This window comes from Periplaneta americana, chromosome 3, assembly GCF_040183065.1.
Source record: "Periplaneta americana isolate PAMFEO1 chromosome 3, P.americana_PAMFEO1_priV1, whole genome shotgun sequence".
NCBI lineage: Eukaryota > Metazoa > Arthropoda > Insecta > Blattodea > Blattidae > Periplaneta > Periplaneta americana.
In genome coordinates, this window is record NC_091119.1 from 163,579,043 (window position 1) to 163,603,374 (window position 24,332).

General features: G+C 34.3%; 1 protein-coding gene across 2 annotated transcripts in view; it reads left to right on the forward strand.

Annotated features, from left to right (window-relative positions):
• Positions 1 to 23,811, forward strand: part of LOC138696806 (TBC domain-containing protein kinase-like protein) — a 65,790-nt gene extending 41,979 nt beyond the window's left edge. Inside the window, exons 13-15 of one of the 2 annotated variants that reach the window (XM_069822222.1) lie at positions 10,083 to 10,349; positions 12,904 to 13,066; positions 23,421 to 23,811. In XM_069822222.1, coding sequence (XP_069678323.1) covers positions 10,083 to 10,349; positions 12,904 to 13,011 — 375 coding nt within the window. In that variant the 3' untranslated portion in view covers positions 13,012 to 13,066; positions 23,421 to 23,811. The remainder of the gene's footprint in view (positions 1 to 10,082; positions 10,350 to 12,903; positions 13,067 to 23,420) is intronic. The other variant, XM_069822223.1, reaches the window with a different exon arrangement.
• Positions 23,812 to 24,332: the final 521 nt, after the last annotated feature.

Here is a 24,332-nt window from a genome sequence, read left to right on the forward strand (position 1 = left end):
ATCATGCACATTGGGAGCAACATATAAGAAATTATTTTCTTACACAATCCACGCTATATTCACGTTGTTTTGAAATGATTAATCGAAGATGGTTTGCTTATTGTTTATTACAAGCACATTTGTATGTAATTTCTATTTCATACGTTTTTTTTTCTATCCATATGTTTTATTACAAGCACATTTGTATGTAATTTCTATTCCATACGTTTTTTGTCTTTGGTGAATATTATTCATGCTTGTTTCCTGTATTTCTTAAAATAATGTTATGTGGCATGTTAGTTTTTATTTGTCGTTATTTACGTAAAAATGATGCGCCAAAAAATAAATAATAATAATAATTTTGTACTCATTCCACATCCTATATATTCACATTTGTTTTTCAGTGATTTATTAAAGAATGTACCGGTATTTAAAAGACTAATAATTTAGAAACATGTTACATAAATCATCCTTGTGCCAAAAGAGAATGCTCCCTGGACCAAATTGTCGTATTTTGCAGTGGTCGTCAATACTCGCTGAAATGGGTAATAATATAATAATATAATATAATTATGTTGTACATAGCATTTAGAAACATGTTACATAAATCATTCTTGTGCCAAAAAGAGAATGCTCCCTGGACCAAATTATCGTATTTTGCAGTGGTCGTTTAGTACTCGCTGAAATGGGTAATAATATAATTAAGCCCCGATGATGATCCGACGTGTAGCAAATGATGTAAAAAGCGGGGTATCGGGGCTGCAAGCCCCGATGGTGATCCGACGTGTAGCACATGATGTAAAAAGCGGGGTATCGGGGCTGCAAGCCCCGATGATGATCGACGTGTAGCACATGATGTAAAAAGTGGGGTATCGGGGCTGCAAGCCCCAATGATGATCGACGTGTAGCACATGATGTAAAAAGCAGGGTATCGGGGCTGCTATAATTATGTTATGTAGGTTAGATTATGTGTGTAGTATTCTCAAAGGTTAGGTTAGGGTAGATTAGGTGTGTAGCGTTATATGAAAGGTTAGGTTATGTTAGATTAGTTGTATAGTATTATATGAGGTTATGTTAGGTTAGGGTAGATTAGGTGTGTAGCATTATATGAAAGGTATTATATGAGGTTATGTTATGTATAGTATTATATGAGGTTATGTTTGGTTAGATTATGTATGTAGTATTCTCAAAGGTTAGGTTAGGTTAGATTAGGTGTGTAGTATTCCTTAGTATAATTCAAAGGCATTTTCAGTTATTTACTTTTATTCATGCAAATTTGCTGCAAGTGTAAAATCGCCAGTAATTTTATTTACCAGAGTTGGCAACCCTAAACATACATCTTTCTTTGCTTTGGAACCACAGATTTTTTTTATTTGCGAATTGTTTACTGAATAGAATTGTGTAAATTTAATTTATTGAGCGTGATATATTTATTAATTTGTGCTTTGTGAAGTATTCCATTTCTCTGTTTAATATGATGAGTTAAAAAAATGCAAAGAAAATCTGTTATTATAATATTATTATCTTGTACATAGCAAGATCGATTATTCAATTGATAGGATATTTTATGAGGTTGTCATGACTGAGATATCTATTGTCAATTGCTTTTATTTCTCAGAAGGCCTTGACTGACGGGTATATAAGGAGCGGCGCTGTTAGGGGCGGTGGTTGGGGTTTGGGATGGCCCACAAGCAACAAGTTATACTAAATATGTTTAGTGTAAAACTGGCCTATGTCTCTATAGTGGGCGGGACATAAGTAACATTCACCAACTTAACTTACTAAAAATAATTTACAGGTTCGATTCTGTGGTGTGTAATTTTCTGGGTACAGCTGTGTATTGGATATTAAAAACTACAAAACTTGAGGTGGTTTGATGACATTATTACCATTAGAAATGAAATATTATTGTAGTTAATGCCATGATGTGACTATTTTTCATTAATTATACATATTAATACTATGTTGATGATATGAAAGTGAAATGTTTTGGGGTTATATAAGTAGATGTAGAGAATAACTTAAATTAGATTTTGATTTCTATATTTTACTGAGTGGCAGCTATATAGTATGTATAGTATATGTTACTGAAAGCTATAAAACTTACGTAAGATAATAATATTATTAAAAATCAAATATTTTTATAATTATTAATCAAGTGGGGTTGGGTCTTTTTCATATATTTAATGGTGGTGTGGTGTAGATATTTATATGCGTGGTTCTCTTCAGTATTGGCTGGAGAGAGTATCTTTCATTGTTATGGAAGCAAGTAACTTTCCGAATGTCTGGTATTCTTCGTTGAAAATAAATCTGAAAAATGTTTATTTGAACGTCTAATGAACTTAGTTTGCAGCATTTGCTGCACAAGCCACTAGTAGGTCTATAATTTTCCATTTTAGAGGGGTCACTTTTTTAAAAACAGGAATAGTTTTAGTTACCTTTAAGGATTCAGGGAAAACACCACTTGATAAGCAGCCATTAATACAAGTTAATGGTTCGGTTATTGAATAAATAATAGATTTAATAAAATCACTGTTAATATCATGCAAATCTTTACATTTAGAATTTTTGAGACCAGAAACTATTTTTATAACTTCATCTTGAATAACAAATTTCCATTTAAAATCTGTTTGAATTATGAATCTAGTATTAAAAAGATAGTTCATAGAAGTGGCATTACAGCGATTAACCATTTCTGAAATATGTGTAGCAGAATTTATAAAAAAAGATTATTAAAATCATTGGTATTAAATCCATAGTCGCAAATGCGATTAGAATTATTACATTCAGTATTTATAACATGCCAAGCCGCTTTGCATTTGTTCGAAGATGAATTGATGTAAAATTCATTAAATTTATGTTTCGCCTCTTTTATGGCCAATGCATACTCCTTTTAGCTGCAGTATATAAAACTTTGTTCCTGTTTCTGATCACAATGATTTGTCCACTAAAATTGTATTTTGTGATTCTATATCCAACACTAAATTACCTATGACAAGTATAGTAAGTAAATTTAGTAGTGACAATAAGCTATTTTTTATTGACTATTTATATTCTATTGATTGGAATAGTATATTTAATTTTAATACTGAATGCAATTTTGATACTTTTTTGCTGTATTTTTACATGGATTCAACTATTTTTTCCCATGTTAGTGAGAATAATACTTTTGTTTGAAACAATTTTTCATTTGGAACCTAAGAAAAAAAAAATTGGGTGAGCAAGTTCATGGGACATTCTGTATATATGTTGGGAACGGAAAAACAACGTAAGATAAGTTAAGTTGTTATTCTAGGGAACACCTCAATTACAAAACTGAATAAAATTCCAGCCTTGCTATCAGGATTAGTCAGCTTTGAATCACTGAAATCTTGTATGATTGCAATGAGTATAGGATAAATCGGACCGTCAATTTGCTTATCATACAATATATAGTGTTATTAACTATATTACATTTTATTGATTAACGTTTTCGGGATACTATGCCATGAGAAGTTATTACTTTATACATGCATAATATTTGTGTAACATAGGTTAAATGCAATATATTCAAATAACAAACAACAATAATCATAATTACACTAGTTATAGGCAATGCTCGTGATTGGATATGTCCTAATTCAGCTGTTTAATTGGACAATATGTAAATGTCATTATGTCATAATATGTTAAAATACAAGAACAATAATTGGATAAAATTATAACAGATCTATAAAACTGTAAAACATTGACACTTGATATAATTCTTCAGGGAGAAGATATCATTTTTCGTAGTTCATTTTTTGCGCGTGATGTAATCAAACAAGTTGGGAACATTCATGATTGCAATTAGCTATCTTTTTTTGGATTGTGGATTGTGTTGCGTAAATTGTATTAGCTATTATATCAAGTATTACAAAGTTTAATGGCATTATCATTAAGTTGAGATGAATAATAATATTAATATTAAAATAACAGCTTGAAGTGAACATATATTATACAGTTTTTTCAGGCTGTCACATCTCGGAGCTCAGTCTGCCGAGTGTAGTGCGGTGGTTGTTGTTGTTGTTGTAGTGATGTGTTCTATATGGCTGCTCAGCTTTGACGGTCCCATTTTTCCTATACTCATTGTACTTCTGCTTATCGGTTAAAACTACCTTCAAAATGAAAATTGTACGATTGCGTTGCTGTATGTGCAGATTCACATGACAGTGCACACTGTGTTGCTAGACAATTGAGATATTCTAATGATATTCATACAATTTCTTTTTTGTTAAAACAGCCTTTCTTCTTTGCAATTAATTTTGATTGATTTTCAGAAAAGTCTGTAATATATATTAGGAATATTTATTTTTCAGTCACTGACTTTACTGCAACTACAATATTTGGATACTGACCATAAAATAACCATGTAAGTTCCCATCCATTCAACACGTTACACAGAATTAAAATTTTCAGATCTTCATTTAAAGTTAGGTCATTAACTTAATGATAGTATATATTATTTAATTTGATCACTTCTAGCTTGGATGAATAGCATCACCGTCTAATTAAGCATATACTGCTAATCAACATAAAATAACCTAAAATTGAAATATATCGTCGGACACTAAGACATCCATAATAATTTTGAACAAGCACTCAAGGCAAACCTACAAGATATACACCACGATGCACACATATCTGGACAGAGGAAAGATGAGCATCAATAAGAAATAAGAACACGAACATAAACAAATTCGCTAATATAGTTCAAATACTGTAATTGAGGGGCGTTTTCACAAAACTCGTTATCTACAAAATCTTGTTTTTTTCAAGAGAGCTCTTTTCTAAAATACACAACTGTAGATACCGAGTTTTGAAAAAATCTCTTTTATTTCAAGATCAAGTTACTGATATACTTACTAGAGTCGGGCAGACTGCCTCATATTATCGCCCGTTCTCGGTTGCGTAATCACCGCAGTCTCGCCCAGTGCGCGAGTATCTAACGTAGCCAAATGACTCATTGATAGAGAACACGAGATTCTCTTGCTCCCGAGATTACCGATACTAGATCACTCCCGACAGTCTCGGACGTCTATGCGGGACTGTTGTACTGATAAGCAAGCAATATCGCTCGGGCCGTGCTCCTATAGGAAGCATTGGCTTATGCATTTCCCGGTTCTTTAAATATATATCATGTCGTAGCTCCTATAATACTTAATCAATCGCGCTGTAATTTTTTGGATTGATAGCTCAATGTCTAAGGAAAACATAGGAAAAAAATCGAACTGAAAATATTTTTTGGAAAGTGAGAAAAAAAATATTAACTTCGATGGAGATTGATGTGTTCAGAATAGACATTTGCAACTTCACCTTTCACCTTTGAAAACTTTTTTGTTTTTCACGTTAGATGGGGGTCAAAGCGAGAGGAATGTTGAGAAAGGATGGAAATTACTTTTAAAAGTGATGGCCACTCAAAATTTTTACTGGTTCTCGAATAACTGCGAGTTAACCTGTTAGCGCAGGACTCATGACTCAAACGTTTGTTCCGTAAAATTTGTGCGGAACCTTTCAACGCATGAAAACTCGTTATTGGACGGATAGTATTAATTGATATTTTAATAAAGATAGTTGAAAATGAGGCTATATAGTCCAAGATGGTTTACACTTTATAGTAATTAGGCTATCTTTTATAGCAACTAAATAAAAAAATTGTTTGTAACACAATGATATGAAACATGAAAATATTAAAAGCTGGTTCACAATAAACCGAGAACGGAAACGGCAACGAGAACTAGAACGGAAATATTTTTAAAATAAATGTATTTAAAGGTAAGCATTCACAATTAACTATTCTGAATGCTCACATTTAATACTGTACATTTATTTTAACATTATTTCCGTTCTCGTTTCCGTTCCCGGGTTATTCTGAACCAGCCTATACTATAGAAAACTACACTTTCTATTGGTGTGCACGTTATAAATTATTGTTACAGAACAATCATTATCGTATTCTAGCCATGTTACAATATAAAATTATATAGGCCTATATGATTTACAATAATTATCCTATGTTATAGGAACGAGAATAACAAATTAAGAATTAATCAGATTTCTAATACTTGTACCTAATGATAACTTACAAGACAGTAATAAATAATAACCATCATAATAATCCTGATAATCATAATCTTAATCATCCTAATGATTACGATAATGATGATAACAGTAATACTACTAATAATAATGATATAATGATAATAATAATAATAATAATAATAATAATAATAATAATAATAATAATCGCTGTAGAGTAAACGGTTAGCACACCTGACTGTGAAACGATCGGCTTCCGGTTCGAATCTTGGTTGGGACAAGTTAAGACTGGTTCACAATGAACCGAGAACGGAAACGACAACGATAACGGAAATATTGTTAAAATAAATACATTTGAATGTGAGCATTCACAATTAACTTTCACGTTCCCGTTAATCTTCTCGTTAATTGTGAATGTTCACATTTAAATACATTTATTTTAACACTAGCTGTACCCGTGCACTCCGCTGCACTTATTAGAAATAAATATAAAGTAATTACATAATTAAAATAGAACATTGGGTCCAGGGAACATTCGTGTTTGATAGAAGAATAAATCGTTTAATATGTTACTTAATTTAAATTGTATTTAAATAATTAAAATGCTATCATTTTGGTCCAGAGACCACTCATTTGGTGCAAATATAACTCGTTTAACATTTTTCTAAATTAGTCTTGAATGCATCCTTTAATAAATCACTCCAAATTAATAGAGTTGATTGTGTAAAAATGTAAAAATTCACGATCTTCTATGCACTACTGCCATAGAACGAATAAATTTGTTTTTCTTCCTACTAAAAAATTTAATAGTTTGCACATAGCAGTTACGGAACAACGACGCTACAATCTGAGGCGGCGGTGGAAATGTATTGTTATTTTAAAACTCTTTTATATCCTTAAATATCAGAGCTATCAAAATTTTGCCTGGAATAAAACTTATCGAAAATCATTTTTGAAGAACCTTCTGTTATGTAACATTTTTCACAAAAATCAATAATAAGCGAGATATTTTGGTTTATTTAATTCAGGCCCCCTTACAACCGCCCTTTTAAATAAAGTATTTTGAATGCTACATAGCCTAAAATCTAAGTTACAACGAACTTAATTTATATTCAAATTTTCACTGAAATCCGTTCAGCCATTATCGCCTGAAAAGGTAACTAACATCCAGACAGACAGACAGACTTAAATATCAGTCCTATCAAAATTTTGCCTGGAATAAAACTTATCGGAAATCATTTTTAAAGAAATTTTTGTTATGTAACATTTTTCACAAAAATCAATAATAAGCGAGATATTTCGGTTTATTTACTTCAGGCCCCCTTATAACCCCCCTTTTAAATAAAGTATTTTGAATGTCATATAGCCTAAAATCTAAGTTACAACGAACTTAATTTATGTTCCAATTTTCATCGAAATCCGTTCAGCCATTATCGCGTGAAAAGGTAACAAACATCCAGACAGACGCAGACAGACAGACAGACAGACAGACAGACAGACAGACAGACAGACAGACATACAAACAAAAATTTCAAAAAAGCGATTTTCGGTTTCAGGATAATTAATTAATTATATATGTTAGGACCAATTATTTTTGGAAAAGCGAAAATTACCAGAAAAATTTCGCTTACAGATTTATTATTAGTATAGATTATTTCTCATTGTCGTTTCCGTTCCCGGTTTATTGTGAACCAGCCTTTACCTGGCTGAGGTTTCTCGCCTCAACCCATTGAGAGCAAATGCTGGGTAACTTTCGGCGCTGGACCCTGGACTCATTTCGCTGGCATTATCATCTCATTCAGATGCTAGATAGCTATAGCAGTTGATAAAGCGTCGTAAAGTAACTGATTTAATAATAATAATAATAATAATAATAATAATAATAATAATAATAATAATAACCCTCTTTTATTCTCTGTTGTTATGATAAAGCAAATATAAATGACACTCAGGAGGAAACGCAGAATAAATATGGGGGGAAATGCCTGTTATTATTCGGTTGAGAAGCTTTTGTCACCCAGCCTGCTCTCAAAAAACTTGAAAGTTAGAATTTATAAAACAGTTACATTACCGGTTGTTCTGTATGGTGGTGAAATTTGGACTCTCACTTTGAGGAACAGAGGTTAAGGGTGTTCGAGAATAAGATTCTTAGGAAGATATTTGGGGCTAAGAGGGATGGAGAATGGAGGAAGTTGCACAACGTAGAACTGCACGCATTGTACTACACCTGACATAATTAGGAATATTAAATTCAGAGGTTTGAAATGGGCAGAACATCTAGCATGTATGGGCGAATCCAGAAATGGATATAGAGTGTTAGTTGGATGGCCGGAGGGAAAGGACGTTTGGAGAGGCAGAGACGTAGATGGGAAGATAATATAAAAATGGATATGATGGTAGAGACTGAATTAATCTTGCTCAGGTTAGAGACCGATGGGGGGCTTATGTGAGAGCGGCAATGAACCTCCGGGTTCCTTAAAATGCATTTGTAAGTAATTATGATCAATTTGTGAAAGGATCTATTCTATTTCGTAATTCTGTCCTTCCTCTTGCAAAAGTGTTTCCATTTCACATGCAGCATTTTATCAGTTGGGAAACAAAAATATCTTTTGCCAGAGTCTTTGGTCCTTTATAATATAAATAAGTATTAAGTATTTTATTTCGTCCTTACACAGCACAATAATTACCCATGCTGATGAAGATGCCGTTGCATAACAACGAAACATCCAGATGTGAACGCGCAATATAATAATACAGTCGTGTGTTATCCATTACTATAGCGTATACAAAACACTATCGAATGATTAAATATGCAATGTCAACGAAATGCTGATAGCGAGAAAGTATATCATAGCTCCAACCATAACGTGTTATTGTTTTAGACTAGCTTAGGATTAGGTAACGACTGAAAGTGCTGCATTATTTTGCTTCTCCAGAAAGGCAATAAGTAGTTCATTAAAATAGTGTGACTTCTGTAAGAATGTCGACAATCATAATGTGCTGTATTATTGCATACCAAACTGCTGTGCCTTCTTAAATTACTTTATGAACATTAATATTTCAGAAAGAGTCACGAATTTCAGTGATGAGCGGCAATTAAGCCGGCAGTCAGTGTACGCATTTCGTAACGATAAGTCGGCCGTGCGATAACAGGCCGGGACCCGGTATTCCTCGTTCCCGAGAGTGCCAATCTCGAGATTACGATTCTCGGAACTGGCGTTATCGGCCAGCCAGTCTCGCCTACGAGACGAGCGGGAGTAAGAGGCTGTTTGCCCGACTCTAATACTTACCAACTTTAGCTTAATTCTATAGCACCATTGGATTCTCCTGACCCAAAAACATAAGGATACGCTAAAACCTCAAAATCGAATAAAATGTAGATAACGAGTTTTGTGAAAACGCCCCTCAATTGCATCTCTTCACATTTTATAAAATGCAGTTCATTCCATTTTTATTTTTTATTATTTTACTTGTGAAGACTTGCAAACACATATATATTGTAATTTACACGTGTACTTTTAACACTATTTGATAACAAGGGCAGTCACACAAGAATAACATTTTGTATCCTAATTATGTTGGTTTTAGTATGTTTTTATTACTCTGTATGCTATTTAATATGTATTGTATTTGTAGCGACTAATGATATTGCTAGAATGAATGTCGTATCTGATGATGTTGGCATAATCCAACGAAAACGTTCATACGATTTTTAAAAACATGTAATGTAAAGGTTCTGTACCTTACATATATTGCAGTAAAGTCAGTGACTGAAAAAAAAATATTCCTAATATAGCCTTTCTTCTGTTTACTTTCTTGTATAATACTAGTGCAAAACTGCTTATGAAGTGTCTTCATAATTGACTTGCTTGGGGCATTTACAGCAGGAAATTTTCTCACAAACTCACAATGCGATCTATACTTAATATTGGCATGAAAGAAAGAAGAAGGAAATCTTTGCAAAAGTACTTAACTTCACTGTTGTGTAACATTAATCTATGCACATGAATACAAATTCCTGATAGTTAAACTTGAATCTTTTAAAGGAGATGAGTCCAGTTCCAGTAGCTGAGCTGCAAGCTGAAATATGCCCTCGTATCAGCGCTGCTGACATGCTGGAGCTCATTCATATGAAGAAGCCAAAAGCAGTCACTGTTGATATACGTACTCTGGAGGAATATAATCGTGGGACCGTGCCAGGGAGCATCCATATTCCATGGCCTTCTACTTCAGCTCCAGATCTCAGTGCACTTCAGGCTAATAAAGGCCGCATCATTGTGATAGTGGGAGCTCACACGTCACATTCTGCTCAGGTAGGTGATAGGATAGCAAACTAGAGTATATATTATTTTAATGTACCGAAGTACATATGATATTTCCATGCAGATATTCTGCGTCATCATACGATGAAAGAGTAATGGAACGGAGAAAAATTCTCTCCGGCACCGGGATTTGAACCCGGGTTTTCAGCTCCTGTGTCCTGTGTTGGACAGAATCGTCTCAGTTTAAGTTCCAACTCTTGGGTATCAAGTGTGGCTTAGTGGATAAAGCATCAGCACGTAGAGCTGAAAACCCAGGTTCAAATCCCGGTGCCAGAGAGAATTTTTCTCCGTTCCATTACTCTTTCATCGTAAAACTAGATTATGGTAAAATGGTTTAAAAGTAATAAAACTCAAAGAAGCAAATTTACATACATTTTTGTTTCTGCAAATCTTATTAAATTTATCTTTCTGTACAATGATTAAGAATGTTGCACAAGCTTCAAGCAATTTGCGCAGACATGATTTTTCATTTGTGCATTTTTGTGGGACTGAAGCCAGATGGTCTATGGCGAGTCCTCGGCATCAACCCCTTTGATTTGATTACCCCCCCTTTGATTTGATATTTGATTACCTGGTTGGGTTTTTCCGAGGTTTTCCCCAACCAAAAGGCAAATGCCGGGTAATATTTTGGCGAATCCTCGGACCTCACCTCATCTCACTATATCTCGCCAAAATATTGTAAAAAATTGCACAAAATTGTAAAAATTGTAATTGCAATATTGTAAAATTTTGACTTGTTCCACATCTTAAAGCTTCATTGCTCATGTAAGATCTATGGAATAAAATGAATGAATGAATGAATGAATGAATGAATGAATGAATGAAATAATGAATGAATGAATGAATGTGGCAATTTTTTATTTTTTTAGCTTGAACCCTGGTCCTGAGTACACAATGACTTAGGGTCGGCATTATAAACGCCGTTTAAACCTTATGTTTAGTTTAAACTGAAGTTTTTCGTTCTGCTTCGTATTATAAACCCTAACTACCAGTTAATCTTGAGTTAACTTGAGTTTAACTTGACCGACAGTTCTCTGCCATTTAAACTGCAGTTCAACGCTCAACAGTGCAAGATGGTGGTTCCCTCAATACACAAAAATATTGCACAAATTTTCCAAGAACTTATGAGTGACAATAAGTGAGTGCTCAGTATTACTGAATGACCACGGCGGCCAAGAATTTTTCGGAATAGAGTGCACCACTTTGAAATATACATAAATAAACATAAGTTTTAAAACAGATTGAGGTTTTTGAAGCAGACGGTCCTAACCTTCAGAATTAGACTTACAGTCCAAACTTTGTTTCGAAAAATTGAAACTTGGATACAACATGCAACAGAAAAATGAGAAAGTGCAGACATGTGTTTTAGGGTTTGAATGTAAGAATGATTTGAAAAGATAAATGATTTCTTTCTTATTTTTGAAAATATTCTGTTGAATCTCTGCATCATTTACTAGTTGTGCTGCGCTATTTTTCCTGTAGTAGTAGGCATACTGAAAACAATAGAAGATTTCGAAGGTGTCCATAAATCTACCATAAACCTATTGTGCATTGTACTGTGTGTGTGGCAGATGGTCTCTTGGTAAGATTTACTATGGGGCCTGATTTATAAAAACTAATAATATTACCTAATTTTACTAGACTCATAAAAATAATTTTGTTGTTTGACTGAATTCTGTTTCATAAATGAGGGGCTTAGAACAAAAAGCAGGTAAGTGACGGAAACCTAGGAAATTACAGTTAAGGTTCTACATGCAATGAAATATTATACCCTAGTTTGGTGAAATGATGCCCATATAGCAGCACTGCACTGTATGATCATTTACCTGATTTTCTCCCAAAGAAACATCCTTTTGGGCAATCACAACACGCACTTACCTCATTTTTTTAATAATGTCACTTACCTGCTTTTTGTTCTAAGCTCCTCAAATATTCTAGACAACACAAAAAATACGCACGCTAATGTTATTACTTCATTACTCAGTTGATTCTGTATGAAGTTATGTCTCGGATGGTCATGCAGTGTTTAGTTTGGTTGCATTGTGTTTGGGAGTATAATGTTGGTAGCCAGCATTAAGAAACTATTTGAGGATAAGTCTGACAAGCATACTGAAGTACGTGGTATTGGTCCTCTTTAAGTTTCATTATGATACTCTCTCTGATATCGAAGAACAAAAATGTTTCTTAATGAAGATTCGCCAAGAGTGTCGGCTATTTTAAATCAATAATATAATTAAACAATTGCGATCATCTTCTTTTCTTTTCTAGCAGTAATACCAATCGTATTCCACTATGGTTTAACTTAACCGAGACTCTGTAATATGGAATGTTCAGTTAAACTCATGGTTAGGTTTAATTTAGGTTTAACATAATCTGTAGATTAACCGTATTTATAAAACTGGGCCTTAATGTTGCATGCATTTTTCAGTTAAGATGTACTGTACCGAGAAACATAACTGCAGTCCTCAGATGCATTCTCTTGTCATTCTGCTTATACAGTTCATTTTAAACTTCTTTTGTTAACTCATCGTTGTGCTATTTACAGTTCGGAAAACACCTTGTGCAGAATGGTTTGTCGAGAGTGTGTTGTCTGCACCGAGGAATTCAAGGACTTCGCTCATCTGATATCCTCATAGTGCCTGGAGCTATGTGACATCCAAGTGGAGGGAGTACAGCTGATCATTCTACCACTCCTACCTCAAGTCCAAGTAAGTACCTGTGTTGCATGGAAACAAAAATATTTTACCATTCTATACCATTTTGTACCTTGTATTCAAAATTTTGTACGTTATTCTGCATACAATTGCTGTTTAAATTAGGTTACATGAAATAAAACTATCAGTACGAAAGCAGCTTAATAACAGCTAATAATAATAAATTAACAAACAACATAGCAGACTTGCTGTTACGTGAGGTTGACCCCATTTCTCACACTAAATCCCATATCTTATCATAGCTGTATCCCAACTAGAGTGACCAACTCTCCTATATTTTCTGGGAACTCCGGTATTTGACTATTTTTTTTTGGATCCTCCAGCTTCCGTAATGATATTCTGATCCTCTTGTATTTTTCTTTATCAATTATGAGTGCTAATTTCTTAATGTAACCTAATAATAACGGCTAACTATATTTAGATATATTATTATTGTTTTATCCAAATATTGAAACCCTATTTTACCTTTGGTATATTATGATTGTAGTTTGTTACATGTGAAATACATTATGTAGAGAAAATACACAATTTTAAAGAAGTACAGAGTGATTTATATAGAACTAACACATTTCTTTCTTTCTTTATTTCAAAACGAATGATGCTAGCCACAATGTGTTATACCTCAAATGTAGAATATCTTTGGAAGATTACTAATCTCCATAGCTAATGTTCAAAATTCTTTATTTATTCGGCTGGAAATTCACTTAATGACCAGTTTTTAACGTCAAATTAAGCAGAAGTTTTGATTCTCTGTCACGAGATGCGCAGATGTTTATTGTTTATTCCTTATTGTTGGCAGCTGTTTTTTGACATTTTGTTTTAGTCACTGAAAATGCAGTACACATTAAATCAACGGCTTTTCCTTGTCAAGCAATACTGGATTACGAATTCAATTACAGTTACTCAAAGAGCATACTGGAGAGAATTTGGTTCGTAATCCACCCCAAAGAAACATAATACTGGGACTGGTAAACAAATTGGAAACAACTAGATCTCTAAAAGAATAATAATTTTGGTGACAATAAATATACATAATAAAGAGTAAACATCTGCGCATCTCATGACAGGGAATCAGAACTCCTGCTTAATTTGACGTTAAAAACTGGTCATTAATTGAATTTCCAGCCGAATAAATAAAGAATTTTCAACATTTGCTATAGAGGTTAGTAATCTCCCAAAGATACTCTACATTTGAGGTGTAACAAACTGTGACTAGCATCATTCATTTCGAAATAAAGAAAGAAAGAAATGTGTCAGTTCTATATAAATCACTCTGTAGTAGTAGGCATGAGTCATAGTTACAATATAAATACACTAATTAATAGACAGTAAACAATACTAAATACGTTATGCAATAATTACATTCAGTTGAAACAAAATTAAATAAAACTAGAAATTATAATCGAAGGTGTAGAGAAATTGCAAGAATATTACATAAATTTTCGATTTTATACATAATTTTAAGCAATAGTAAAGAGATAATGCACAAAATTGGCTTAGTTACAAATTAAACACCTATTATATAGGTTCTTTTGCGATAGTAAAGAAATAAAAACAAAATTACTTACAGTTACAAACTACATACCTGTCATCAAATACTGAACAATAGTAAAATCTATAATACAAACATAGTTATTGTTGTTATTACTATTGTATTGTTCTTGTATTGTATTGTTTTGTATGCTTTGTCTAATAGCAGCCTCTAATTTGAGGAAGCTCCGATAAATAAAAAAAAATATGTCCCAAAGAGAGACACCTTGTTTTAGATAGTGCATTAGGATTTTATATCATCATTAATTTACATGCACTTAATAGCTACAGTCTTGCGTGGATGTGGTGTATAAACTCTGTGAATTGTTTATAACAACATTTTTTCCTGAGTAAATGGTAAAGGGGTGTGCAGTAATTTAACTGACATTAATATTGGTAGTGTAGTATTTGGGGCTAAGAGGAATGAAGTTACAGGAGAATGAAAGTTACACAACGCAGAACTGCACGCATGTATTCTTCACCTGACATAATTAGAAATATTAAATTCAGACATTTGAGATGGGCACGTATGGGCGAATCCAGAAATGCATATAGAGTGTTAGTTGAGGGGCCGGACAGAAAAATACCTTTCAGGAGGCTGAGACGTAGATAGGAGGATAATATAAAAATGGATTTGTTGGAGGTGGGATATGATGGTAGAGACTGAATTAATCTTGCTCAGGATAGGGACTGATGGCGATCTTATGTGAGAGCGACAATGAACATGTGAGTTCCTTAAAAGCCATTTGTATGTAGTAGGTACCAATCAATACAGAAATTCTGTTTCAGTGATCCTGGATTGTTTGGTGTAACTGTATGCATGTATGTCTAAAAAATAGTTTCTTTTTCACTTTGCGTGTCAAAATAAAAGTAAATGTAAGATTATTTGTAGAAAATCTTAGCTGCTTAGAACCAAAGCTGGCTGATATATTACATTTCAACTGTTATAAGTGTAAAAAACGTAGGAACGAAAAATGTATAACCAAAATAAATTAACATGGAAAGGACAGTAATCCTCCCCACATATCCGCAGAAGATATGTTCAGTTATGCAAAACCACTTATAGTAGCAAATTCTATAAATAGGAATTTTTTCGATAACTACATACCTGACAAACTACGAACAAAAAGTAATTAGGACAAGCAAATTTATTTTATTTCTATTTATTTGCTGTTGTTTATTGTGCTATACAACAGACAGAAGCCAATAACACTTCAGCACAAAGCTTAATTACAATATAACAGAATTAATAATGAAATTAATAATAATGATGATAATAATAATAATAATAATAATGATGATGATAATAATAATACACTGGTCAATAAAAGTTAAGCATATTTCCAGTTTACCCAATAATACCTGATATTTATGTTTCTTTTGGTTTTATGTGGCATGTATTATGTTTACCAATTCAAACTCTTTCATTTGTTTTATTCTGCATCACTAGGTAACGTCCAAATCACGGCTAGTAAACAAAGCCTGTAATTCGAGCAAAGTTCAATCAGTGTCGTTTTGCTTCATAGTGCTTCATAGTGCAGTACAATGGCTCGGAACACCCTTACAATGGCAGACCGCATCAAAATCATCACTTTGATGGATCAAAACATGAGACAAGTTGATGTTGCTAATATCCTTCATGTGAATCAGAGTATTGTCTCCAGACTGTGGAGATCGACCTCGCGAGGGCCGTCCACGCAAAACAACACCAGGTCAGGACCGGTATGTAAGGTTATCTGCACGTAGGAACCCTATAGCCTCAGCTACAACTCTGCGCCATGACCTGCGCGAAGCCACTGGTGTTGTAAGTAGCCAAACTGTGCGCAATAGACTTCATGTCATAGAGTTGTATGCTCGAAAACCACTCAAGACTCCAGCACTACGTCCACATCACAGGGGTGCACGTGCAAGATGGGCTAGAGCACATGAGAATTGGACACGAGACCAATGGACCAGAAATTTATTCTCAGACGAAGTGAGAATGGGCCTACACCCTGACAACAACTCTATTCGCGTATGGAGACGAACAGGGGAACGAAATCATCCCTCAATGACCGTGGAACGTCACCAACAGTTTGGTGGTTCAATCTTGTTTCGGGCAGGTGTCATGTTTGGCCGCCGCACATCACTGGTTTCAATAGAGGGAAACATGACTGCTGCCGTGTATGAGAACAACATCCTCCAACCCATAGTAAGTTGTTTTGCAGAGACTGTAGGAGAAGGGTTCACTCTACAGGACGATAATGCTCGGCCTCATCGTGCTCATAGTGTGCAGCGGTATCTGGTAGAACATGGGATCCAAAGAATGGATTGGCCAGCATGCTCACTGGTTATGAACTGCATGGAGCTTTCTCAGGAGAGCCATTTCCAATCGTCCACATCACCCATTAACGATTCAAGAACTCAGGAATGCTGCCTTGGAAGACTGGGACAATTTGCCTCAGGAGAGCTTAGATGCGTTGGTACTGAGTATGCCCCGTCGCATACAAGAGTGCCTCAGGGTTCGTGGAGGACCAACACGTTATTAAACAGGGTACTGAAAGCACCATTTCCTTTTCTTTGATGATGTACGAATTTCAACTTCCCTTATCTTTTCCGTTGTTTCCAAACAATGTAACTTTTTCATTTCATATTGAGTTCATTGTTAACAAATAGTGTATTTCTACTTTTAAGTTTATTCTGTGGAACCAAGAAACCCAATTATAATTTATCTATTTTATTTTAATTAATAAAAACCGTTATATGCCTAATTATGCTTAACTTTTTTTGACCAGTGTAATAGTACTAATAATAGTAATACTTTATTTATTGATATTTGTGTGCTAGACAACAGCCATAGGCCAATTATAGTCCAGTATATTAGTACAATACGGAACAAATAATAAATACATTAAGATTACGGAACAAATAATAAATACATTAAGATATAGCAATAATAAAGATTAAGATGATTAATGTGAATTAAAACATAATCTATAACACCAACTGACATATAGCTGAATTAATAAAGACACATAGTTACCAAAATTTACAAATTATATAATACAAGTCAATTAGTCACTGCTATACATTAAATGGATCAAAATTAGAACTATACATATTAGTATTTTTTATATATCTAGAGACCAGAGAAAGAGTTTAGAATTTCTAGTATAGAAAATATTGTGAACTCTAAATTCTTTTGTAGGAATACGAAAGCTGACATTTCTTATGATAGATTCACAAATAATGTCACTCCTGATGATCTTACAAAAGAATATGTAATCGAGTTCATATCGTCTTGCATATAGGCTTACTTACTTACTGGCTTTTAAGGAACCCGGAGGTTCATTGCCGCCCTCACATAAGCCCGCCATTGGTTCCTATCCTGAGCAAGATTAATCCATTCTCTATCATCATATCCCACCTCCCTCAAATCCATTTTAATATTATCCTCCCATCTACGTCTCGGCCTCCCTAAAGGTCTTTTTCCCTCCGGCCTCCCAACTAACACTCTATATGCATTTCTGGATTCGCCCATACGTGCTACATGCCCTGTCCATCTCAAACGTCTGGATTTAATGTAATAATAATAATAATAATAATAATAATAATAATAATAATAATAATACTTACTTACAAATGGCTTTTAAGGAACCCAAAGGTTCATTGCCGCCCTCACATAAGCCCGCCATCGGTCCCTATCCTGTGCAAGATTAATCCAGTCTCTATCATCATATCCCACCTCCCTCAAATCCATTTTAATATTATCCTCCCATCTACGTCTCGGCCTCCCCAAAGGTCTTTTTCCCCTCCGGTCTCCCAACTAACATTCTATATGCATTTCTGGATTCGCCCATATGTGCTACATGCCCTGCCCATCTCAAACGTCTGGATTTAATGTTTTTAATTATGTCAGGTGAAGAATACAATGCATGCAGTTCTGTGTTATGTAACTTTCTCCATTCTCCTGTAACTTCATCTCTCTTAGCCCCAAATATTTTCCTAAGCACCTTATTCTCAAACACCCTTAACCTATGTTCCTCTCTCAGAGTGAGAGTCCAAGTTTCACAACCATACAGAACAACCGGTAATATAACTGTTTTATAAATTCTAATTTTCAGATTTTTTGACAGCAGACTAGATGATAAAAGCTTCTCAACCGAATAATAACACGCATTTCCCATATTTATTCTGCGTTTAATTTCCTCCCGAGTGTCAATTATATTTGTTACTGTTGCTCCAAGATATTTGAATTTTTCCACCCCTTCGAAGGATAAATCTCCAGTTTTTATATTTCCATTTCGTACAATATTCTGATCACGAGACATATTCATATACTTTGTCTTTTCGGGATTTACTTCCAAACCGATTGCTTTACTTGCTTCAAGTAAAATTTCCGTGTTTTCCCTAATCGTTTGTGGATTTTCTCCTAACATATTCACGTCATCCGCATAGACAAGAATCTGATGTAACCCGTTCAATTCCAAACCCTGCCTGTTATCCTGAACTTTCCTAATGGCATATTCTAAAGCGAAGTTAAAAAGTAAAGGTGATAGTGCATCTCCCTGCTTTAGCCCGCAGTGAATTGGAAAAGCATCAGATAGAAACTGACCTATACGGACTCTGCTGTATGTTTCACTGAGACACATTTTAATTAATCGAACTAGTTTCTTGGGAATACCAAATTCAATAAGAATATCATATAATACTTCCCTCTTAACTTGCATATAGGCTACGACATTTAAAGTAATCACTAGTTACCTCATAGTTAAGATCAGGGGAAGCAGGTAAAAATCTATATGCATATAAAGATATAAATTTTCTTTGAATATTTTCCAATTTGGCTGAATCATTTGTTGTAAGAGAATTCCAAAAATGTGGATGCATATTCATGTTTTGAGTTAACTAATGTGTAGTATAATATTAACAGAGAGTCTGATGTAGAAAAAGAATAAGTTATTGACTTTATTAATCCTAGCATTCTTAAGGAATGATTGTAAATGTGATCAACTTGGTTATGGAAATATAATTTAGAGTCAAGTAAAACGCCAAGGTCTCTAATGCAGTTAATGCAGTTTTTTTTTTTTTTTTTTATAATTACATTCCCGGCTTGGCCATGTAGTGTAGTTAGTACGTAACTCATGCCTTCACAGGTGCAAATAAAGTCACTTTGGGCTTAAGTGCTTGGATGCTACATGTTTCGCCTCTGTACCGCTATTCCAAGTCTGTACAATTTCCATTGTAAGCGAATTGGCCACTAATTTTAGTGAAGAGGGCCTCATTGTACTGCCTGTAGTAATATGATTAGGACACTTTCTCATAGAACCATTTGTTACTCGTGATGAACCAAAGCAAAGAGTATGTAGTTTAACTTCATTCATTTATATTGTTCTGCCCAAGGACAGGTCTTTCACTGCAAACCCAGCATTCTCCAACTTTCCTCTTTTCCACTTTCCTCTTAGTCTCCACATATGATCTATGTATCTTAATGTTGTCTATCATCTGATATCTTCATCTGCCTCGAACTTTTCTTTCCATTCACCATTCCTTCCATAGGGTTTCTTCTTATCCAATTCCTTTTTCTCTTCGTGATCAGTTTCAGCATTATTCTTTCTTAACCCAGTCTTTCTAACACAGCTTCGTTTCTTATTCTGTCTGCCCATTTCACACATTCCATTCTTCTCGATATCCACAGTTCAAATGTTTCCAGTTGTTTCTCTTCACTTCGTTGTAATGTCCATGTTTCTGCCACATACAATGCCACACTCTACACAAAGCTCTTCACTGGCGTCTTCCTTAGTTCTTTTTCCAGAGATCTGCAGAAGATTCGTCTTTTTTCATTTGAAAGCTTTCTTTGCCTTTGCTATCCTCCTTTTGATTTTCTGGCACAATTCATAGTACTACTTATAGTACACCCCAAGTATTTGAAGCTGTCTACTTGTTCTACAGCCTCATTTCGAATTCGTACTTATTTGTCTTGTTTGAATTTATCTTCATCCTGTACTGCCGACAGTTGTCATTTAGTTCTCTCGGTTGGGTCGTCATAATGTGTCCTTCCCCATTATTGCCCTCCCAGATATTCAAATGGGGATAGTTTATATCTAGAATCTGTTACTGTAGAAAGACTCATCATGCCATATATGCAGTGGCGGCTTCTCAAGGGGGTTGCAGTATTAAAAATATATATATTTTTTTACAATTTTCATTCATGACTATCTGCAGCTGGCGTCTTGTTTTGTACGTCTGCAGGAGCTTTCGAGCCTCTTGGTGTGCAAAGATGTTGAAAACCTACGGAATATAGTTTATAGACATGTTCGGCTAATGCGGGGACAGGGGGTTAGAGGCGTGGTCTACTGCTTTCCTCATTGAGAACAGTTTGTCGCACTCCCTGGCATGGACACCAAAGTCAGTGCAGAAGAAACTAAATTCACTGGAAAAGTATGTTTCAACTAGACATTTGTCCGAAGTAATAAGCATGAAAAATGTATTCATTCGGTTTATGCAACGAACAGTCGCATATTTCGCACAATACTTTCTCAATCTACATTCACATAAACGGCACAATACATAAAGGAGATTGTATTTTGCTTTAAAGTTGTAAGAGTTGTCGTTCTGACAATAAGTGCTGCTATCTCCCGACAGCCTACGAAAGCTGCATTTGAATTTTATGAGTGAAAACGTTGCACTTGGTACTTGGTAACATTCTGATGACGATTCTGTGCTCAAATGTTTTTCATGAGGGTAAATCGCAATATAGAGAGCTCCATCCACGACCCCGTCCACTTTCGGACTTTCTGTATAAATAGGTATGCTTGTAGTTAGTCATTTTACTTATTTATTGCATATAAATAAGCTTTATATGTATACGCCCTCAGGTATACACGGTTTTAAACTTTAAAGTAAAGTATGTTTAACTCCTCTTCGATATCCATTGTGCACCACCATATTTTCAAACCACCAGCCGCCTCTGCATATATGTAGTTTTTCTTGAGAAAGATAAATGTGATATCTTCCCTTTGCTTTCCTCACACCACTCTCTGTTTCGTATCTTAAAAGAGCCCAAGGAGTCCCAGAATGGAGGTGAGGAAAGTGGATTTGACTAATTAGACCCTCTGGACTTCACGGAAATTCACCGCAAGGGTTAAATAACAGTTATATCAGGGTTTTTGACCCAACCAAAGGGATATCCCATTAACCTTTGCCCCCTGTCTCAACTCTTACCTATTATATAAATAAAAGCACTCTAGCTCTCGAGGTTGGAAGGACACTCTGATGGGACTATACTGGACCTTGAGCCTACATAGCTGAACTGAAAGATGATACCACATAGCTGAATCACGATATCTACAAAAAGTGCCCATTCAGACTATGGAGAAAAACCTGCTCACATTTTCAGCAATAAAAATTTAATAAAATTGTGGTCTTATTTTCCATTGAATGCGGTATTGAATTAGGGATTCATTCATTCATTCATTCATTCATTCATTCATTCATTCATTCATTCAGTGTTCTGCCCAAGGGCGGGTCTTTCACTGCAAACCCAGAATCTTTCCTATTTTCTGTCTTCCTCTTTGTCTCTTCATATGATCCATATATCATGTCATCTATCATCTGATATCTTCTTCTGCCCCAAACTCTTCTCCCGTTCACCATTCCTTCCAGTGCATCCTTCAGTAGGCAGTTTCTTCTCAGCCAGTGACGCAACCAATTCCTTTTCCTCTTCTTTCTTCACCCACTCTTTCTAACACAGCTTCATTTCTTATTCTGTCTGTTCACTTCATACGTTTCATTTTTCTCCATATCCACATGCTTCTATTCACTTCCTTTCACTTCGTTGTAATGTCCCTGTTTCTGCCCCATACAATGCTACACTCCATACAGTGCACTGCACTAGTCTCTTCCTTAGTTCTTTTTTCCAGAGGTCCGCAGAAGATGCTCCTTTTTCTGTTAAAAGCTTCCTTTGCCATTACTATCCTCCTTTTGACTTGCTGGCATCAGCTCATGTTACTGTTTATAGTATTCCCCAAGTATTTGAAGCTGTCCACTTGCTCTACTGCCTCATTTAGAATTCGCAAGTTTACCTTCTTTATTTTTCTTCCTATGAACATGATCTTCGTCTTATTTTCATTTATCTTCATCCCATACTGCTCACAGCTGTCATTTAGCTCCAGCTAGCATATCCCTTAGTATCATCTCCTCTTCTGTCAGCAACGCCATATCATCAGCAAATCTTATGCACTTTATTCTTCTTTCTCCTACTATCACTCCTCTCATGTTCTGAAAACAGTTCTTTACTAAATCCTCCAAGTAGATGTTGAACAAGGTAAGTGATAAAGGGCATCCTTGACGTACTCTTCTCCCAATTTCACTTCCTTTTGACATTTCTTCTCCTATCCTGACTTTGACTCGTTTCATATAAATGTTACTGAACAGCCTCCTCTCTTTCCAATCTATTTTCTTTAGGATCTCCATAGTTTATTCCAATTCACTCTGTCAAAAGAAGCCTTTTCTAAGTCCACAAATACTACATACACTTCTTTATTGTTCGTAGCAGTGCAATTGCATCTCTTGTACCTTTTCCCTTCCTGAAGCCAAAATGCTCTTCTTTCAACTGTTCTTCCATCTTAGAATATAACGTGGATTCAGTATTCTCAAGAGAATCTTCGCTGAGTGCGATATCAGGAATTAGGGATGTTATACATTAATTTTCTTGATATTATACAATTTAATATTTGCTGTATTTCTTACTAGTGGAAATTAGATCTTAATGAACTCAGTTTTGTATTAGGAATGTAGTATATTAATCTGGGTTAATTAAGATTTTATATTCTTTCAGTATCCAGGAGGACATTTTACTTATATACCAAAGAATGAATGAAGCAGAATTCCTTGAAGTCAACAACAAGACTCTTCTTCTTTTCATGGATCTGTGTGGAAAGTGAAGTTGGCAAAAGTAAAGGTAGAAGTTATTGAGACCATTTAATTATTATTATTAAGCTTCATATATTGAAGATGATATGAACTTTGTTTCACCAAAAAGATTTTCTCTCGTTACAAGTGAGTCTCGTGTGATGTGTTAATGTATCTTAGATTTATAAGATAACTCTTTGTTTCCTGTGAGACACTATTAGATTAAGTAGAAAGTGTATAGTATTTTTTGGTGAAGATCTGTCGTTCTGTATTTATGTGAATAAAATATATATGTTACATTGCTATCTAGACAGAAATGTGTGTGTGTATCTATTACCAACCCACTTCTGATTGGGGTTTCTTTATCTTCAATATAATATCGAAAGTAAAAATTCAAAATATGAAACAAAAGAAGTACTATAATCAAAGATAAAGAAATTAAAAATCAACAAAATCTAAAAATTAAAAAAAAATAAATAAAAATCAATAAATAAAAATCAATAAATAAAAATAAAATATCAATAATCAAAATAAACGAAAATAAAATAGAGAAATAACAAAATTAAAAAGAATTAAAACTGAAGTGAAAATGAAAAAATAAAAAATCGAAATGTCAAAAATATAAAATAGAAAATGAAACCAAAACATGAAAAAATAAAAAATATATCGGAAAATAAACAAATGAAAAATAAAAACTCAGAACTCCCCAAAAATGAAATAAATTTAAAAACTGAAAATGAAAAGTAAAAGATCGGAATATCAAAAAACTAGGAACATTAAAAAATAAAGTATAAAAAATCACAAATAAAAAATAGAAAAAAAATCAGAGAGAAACTAT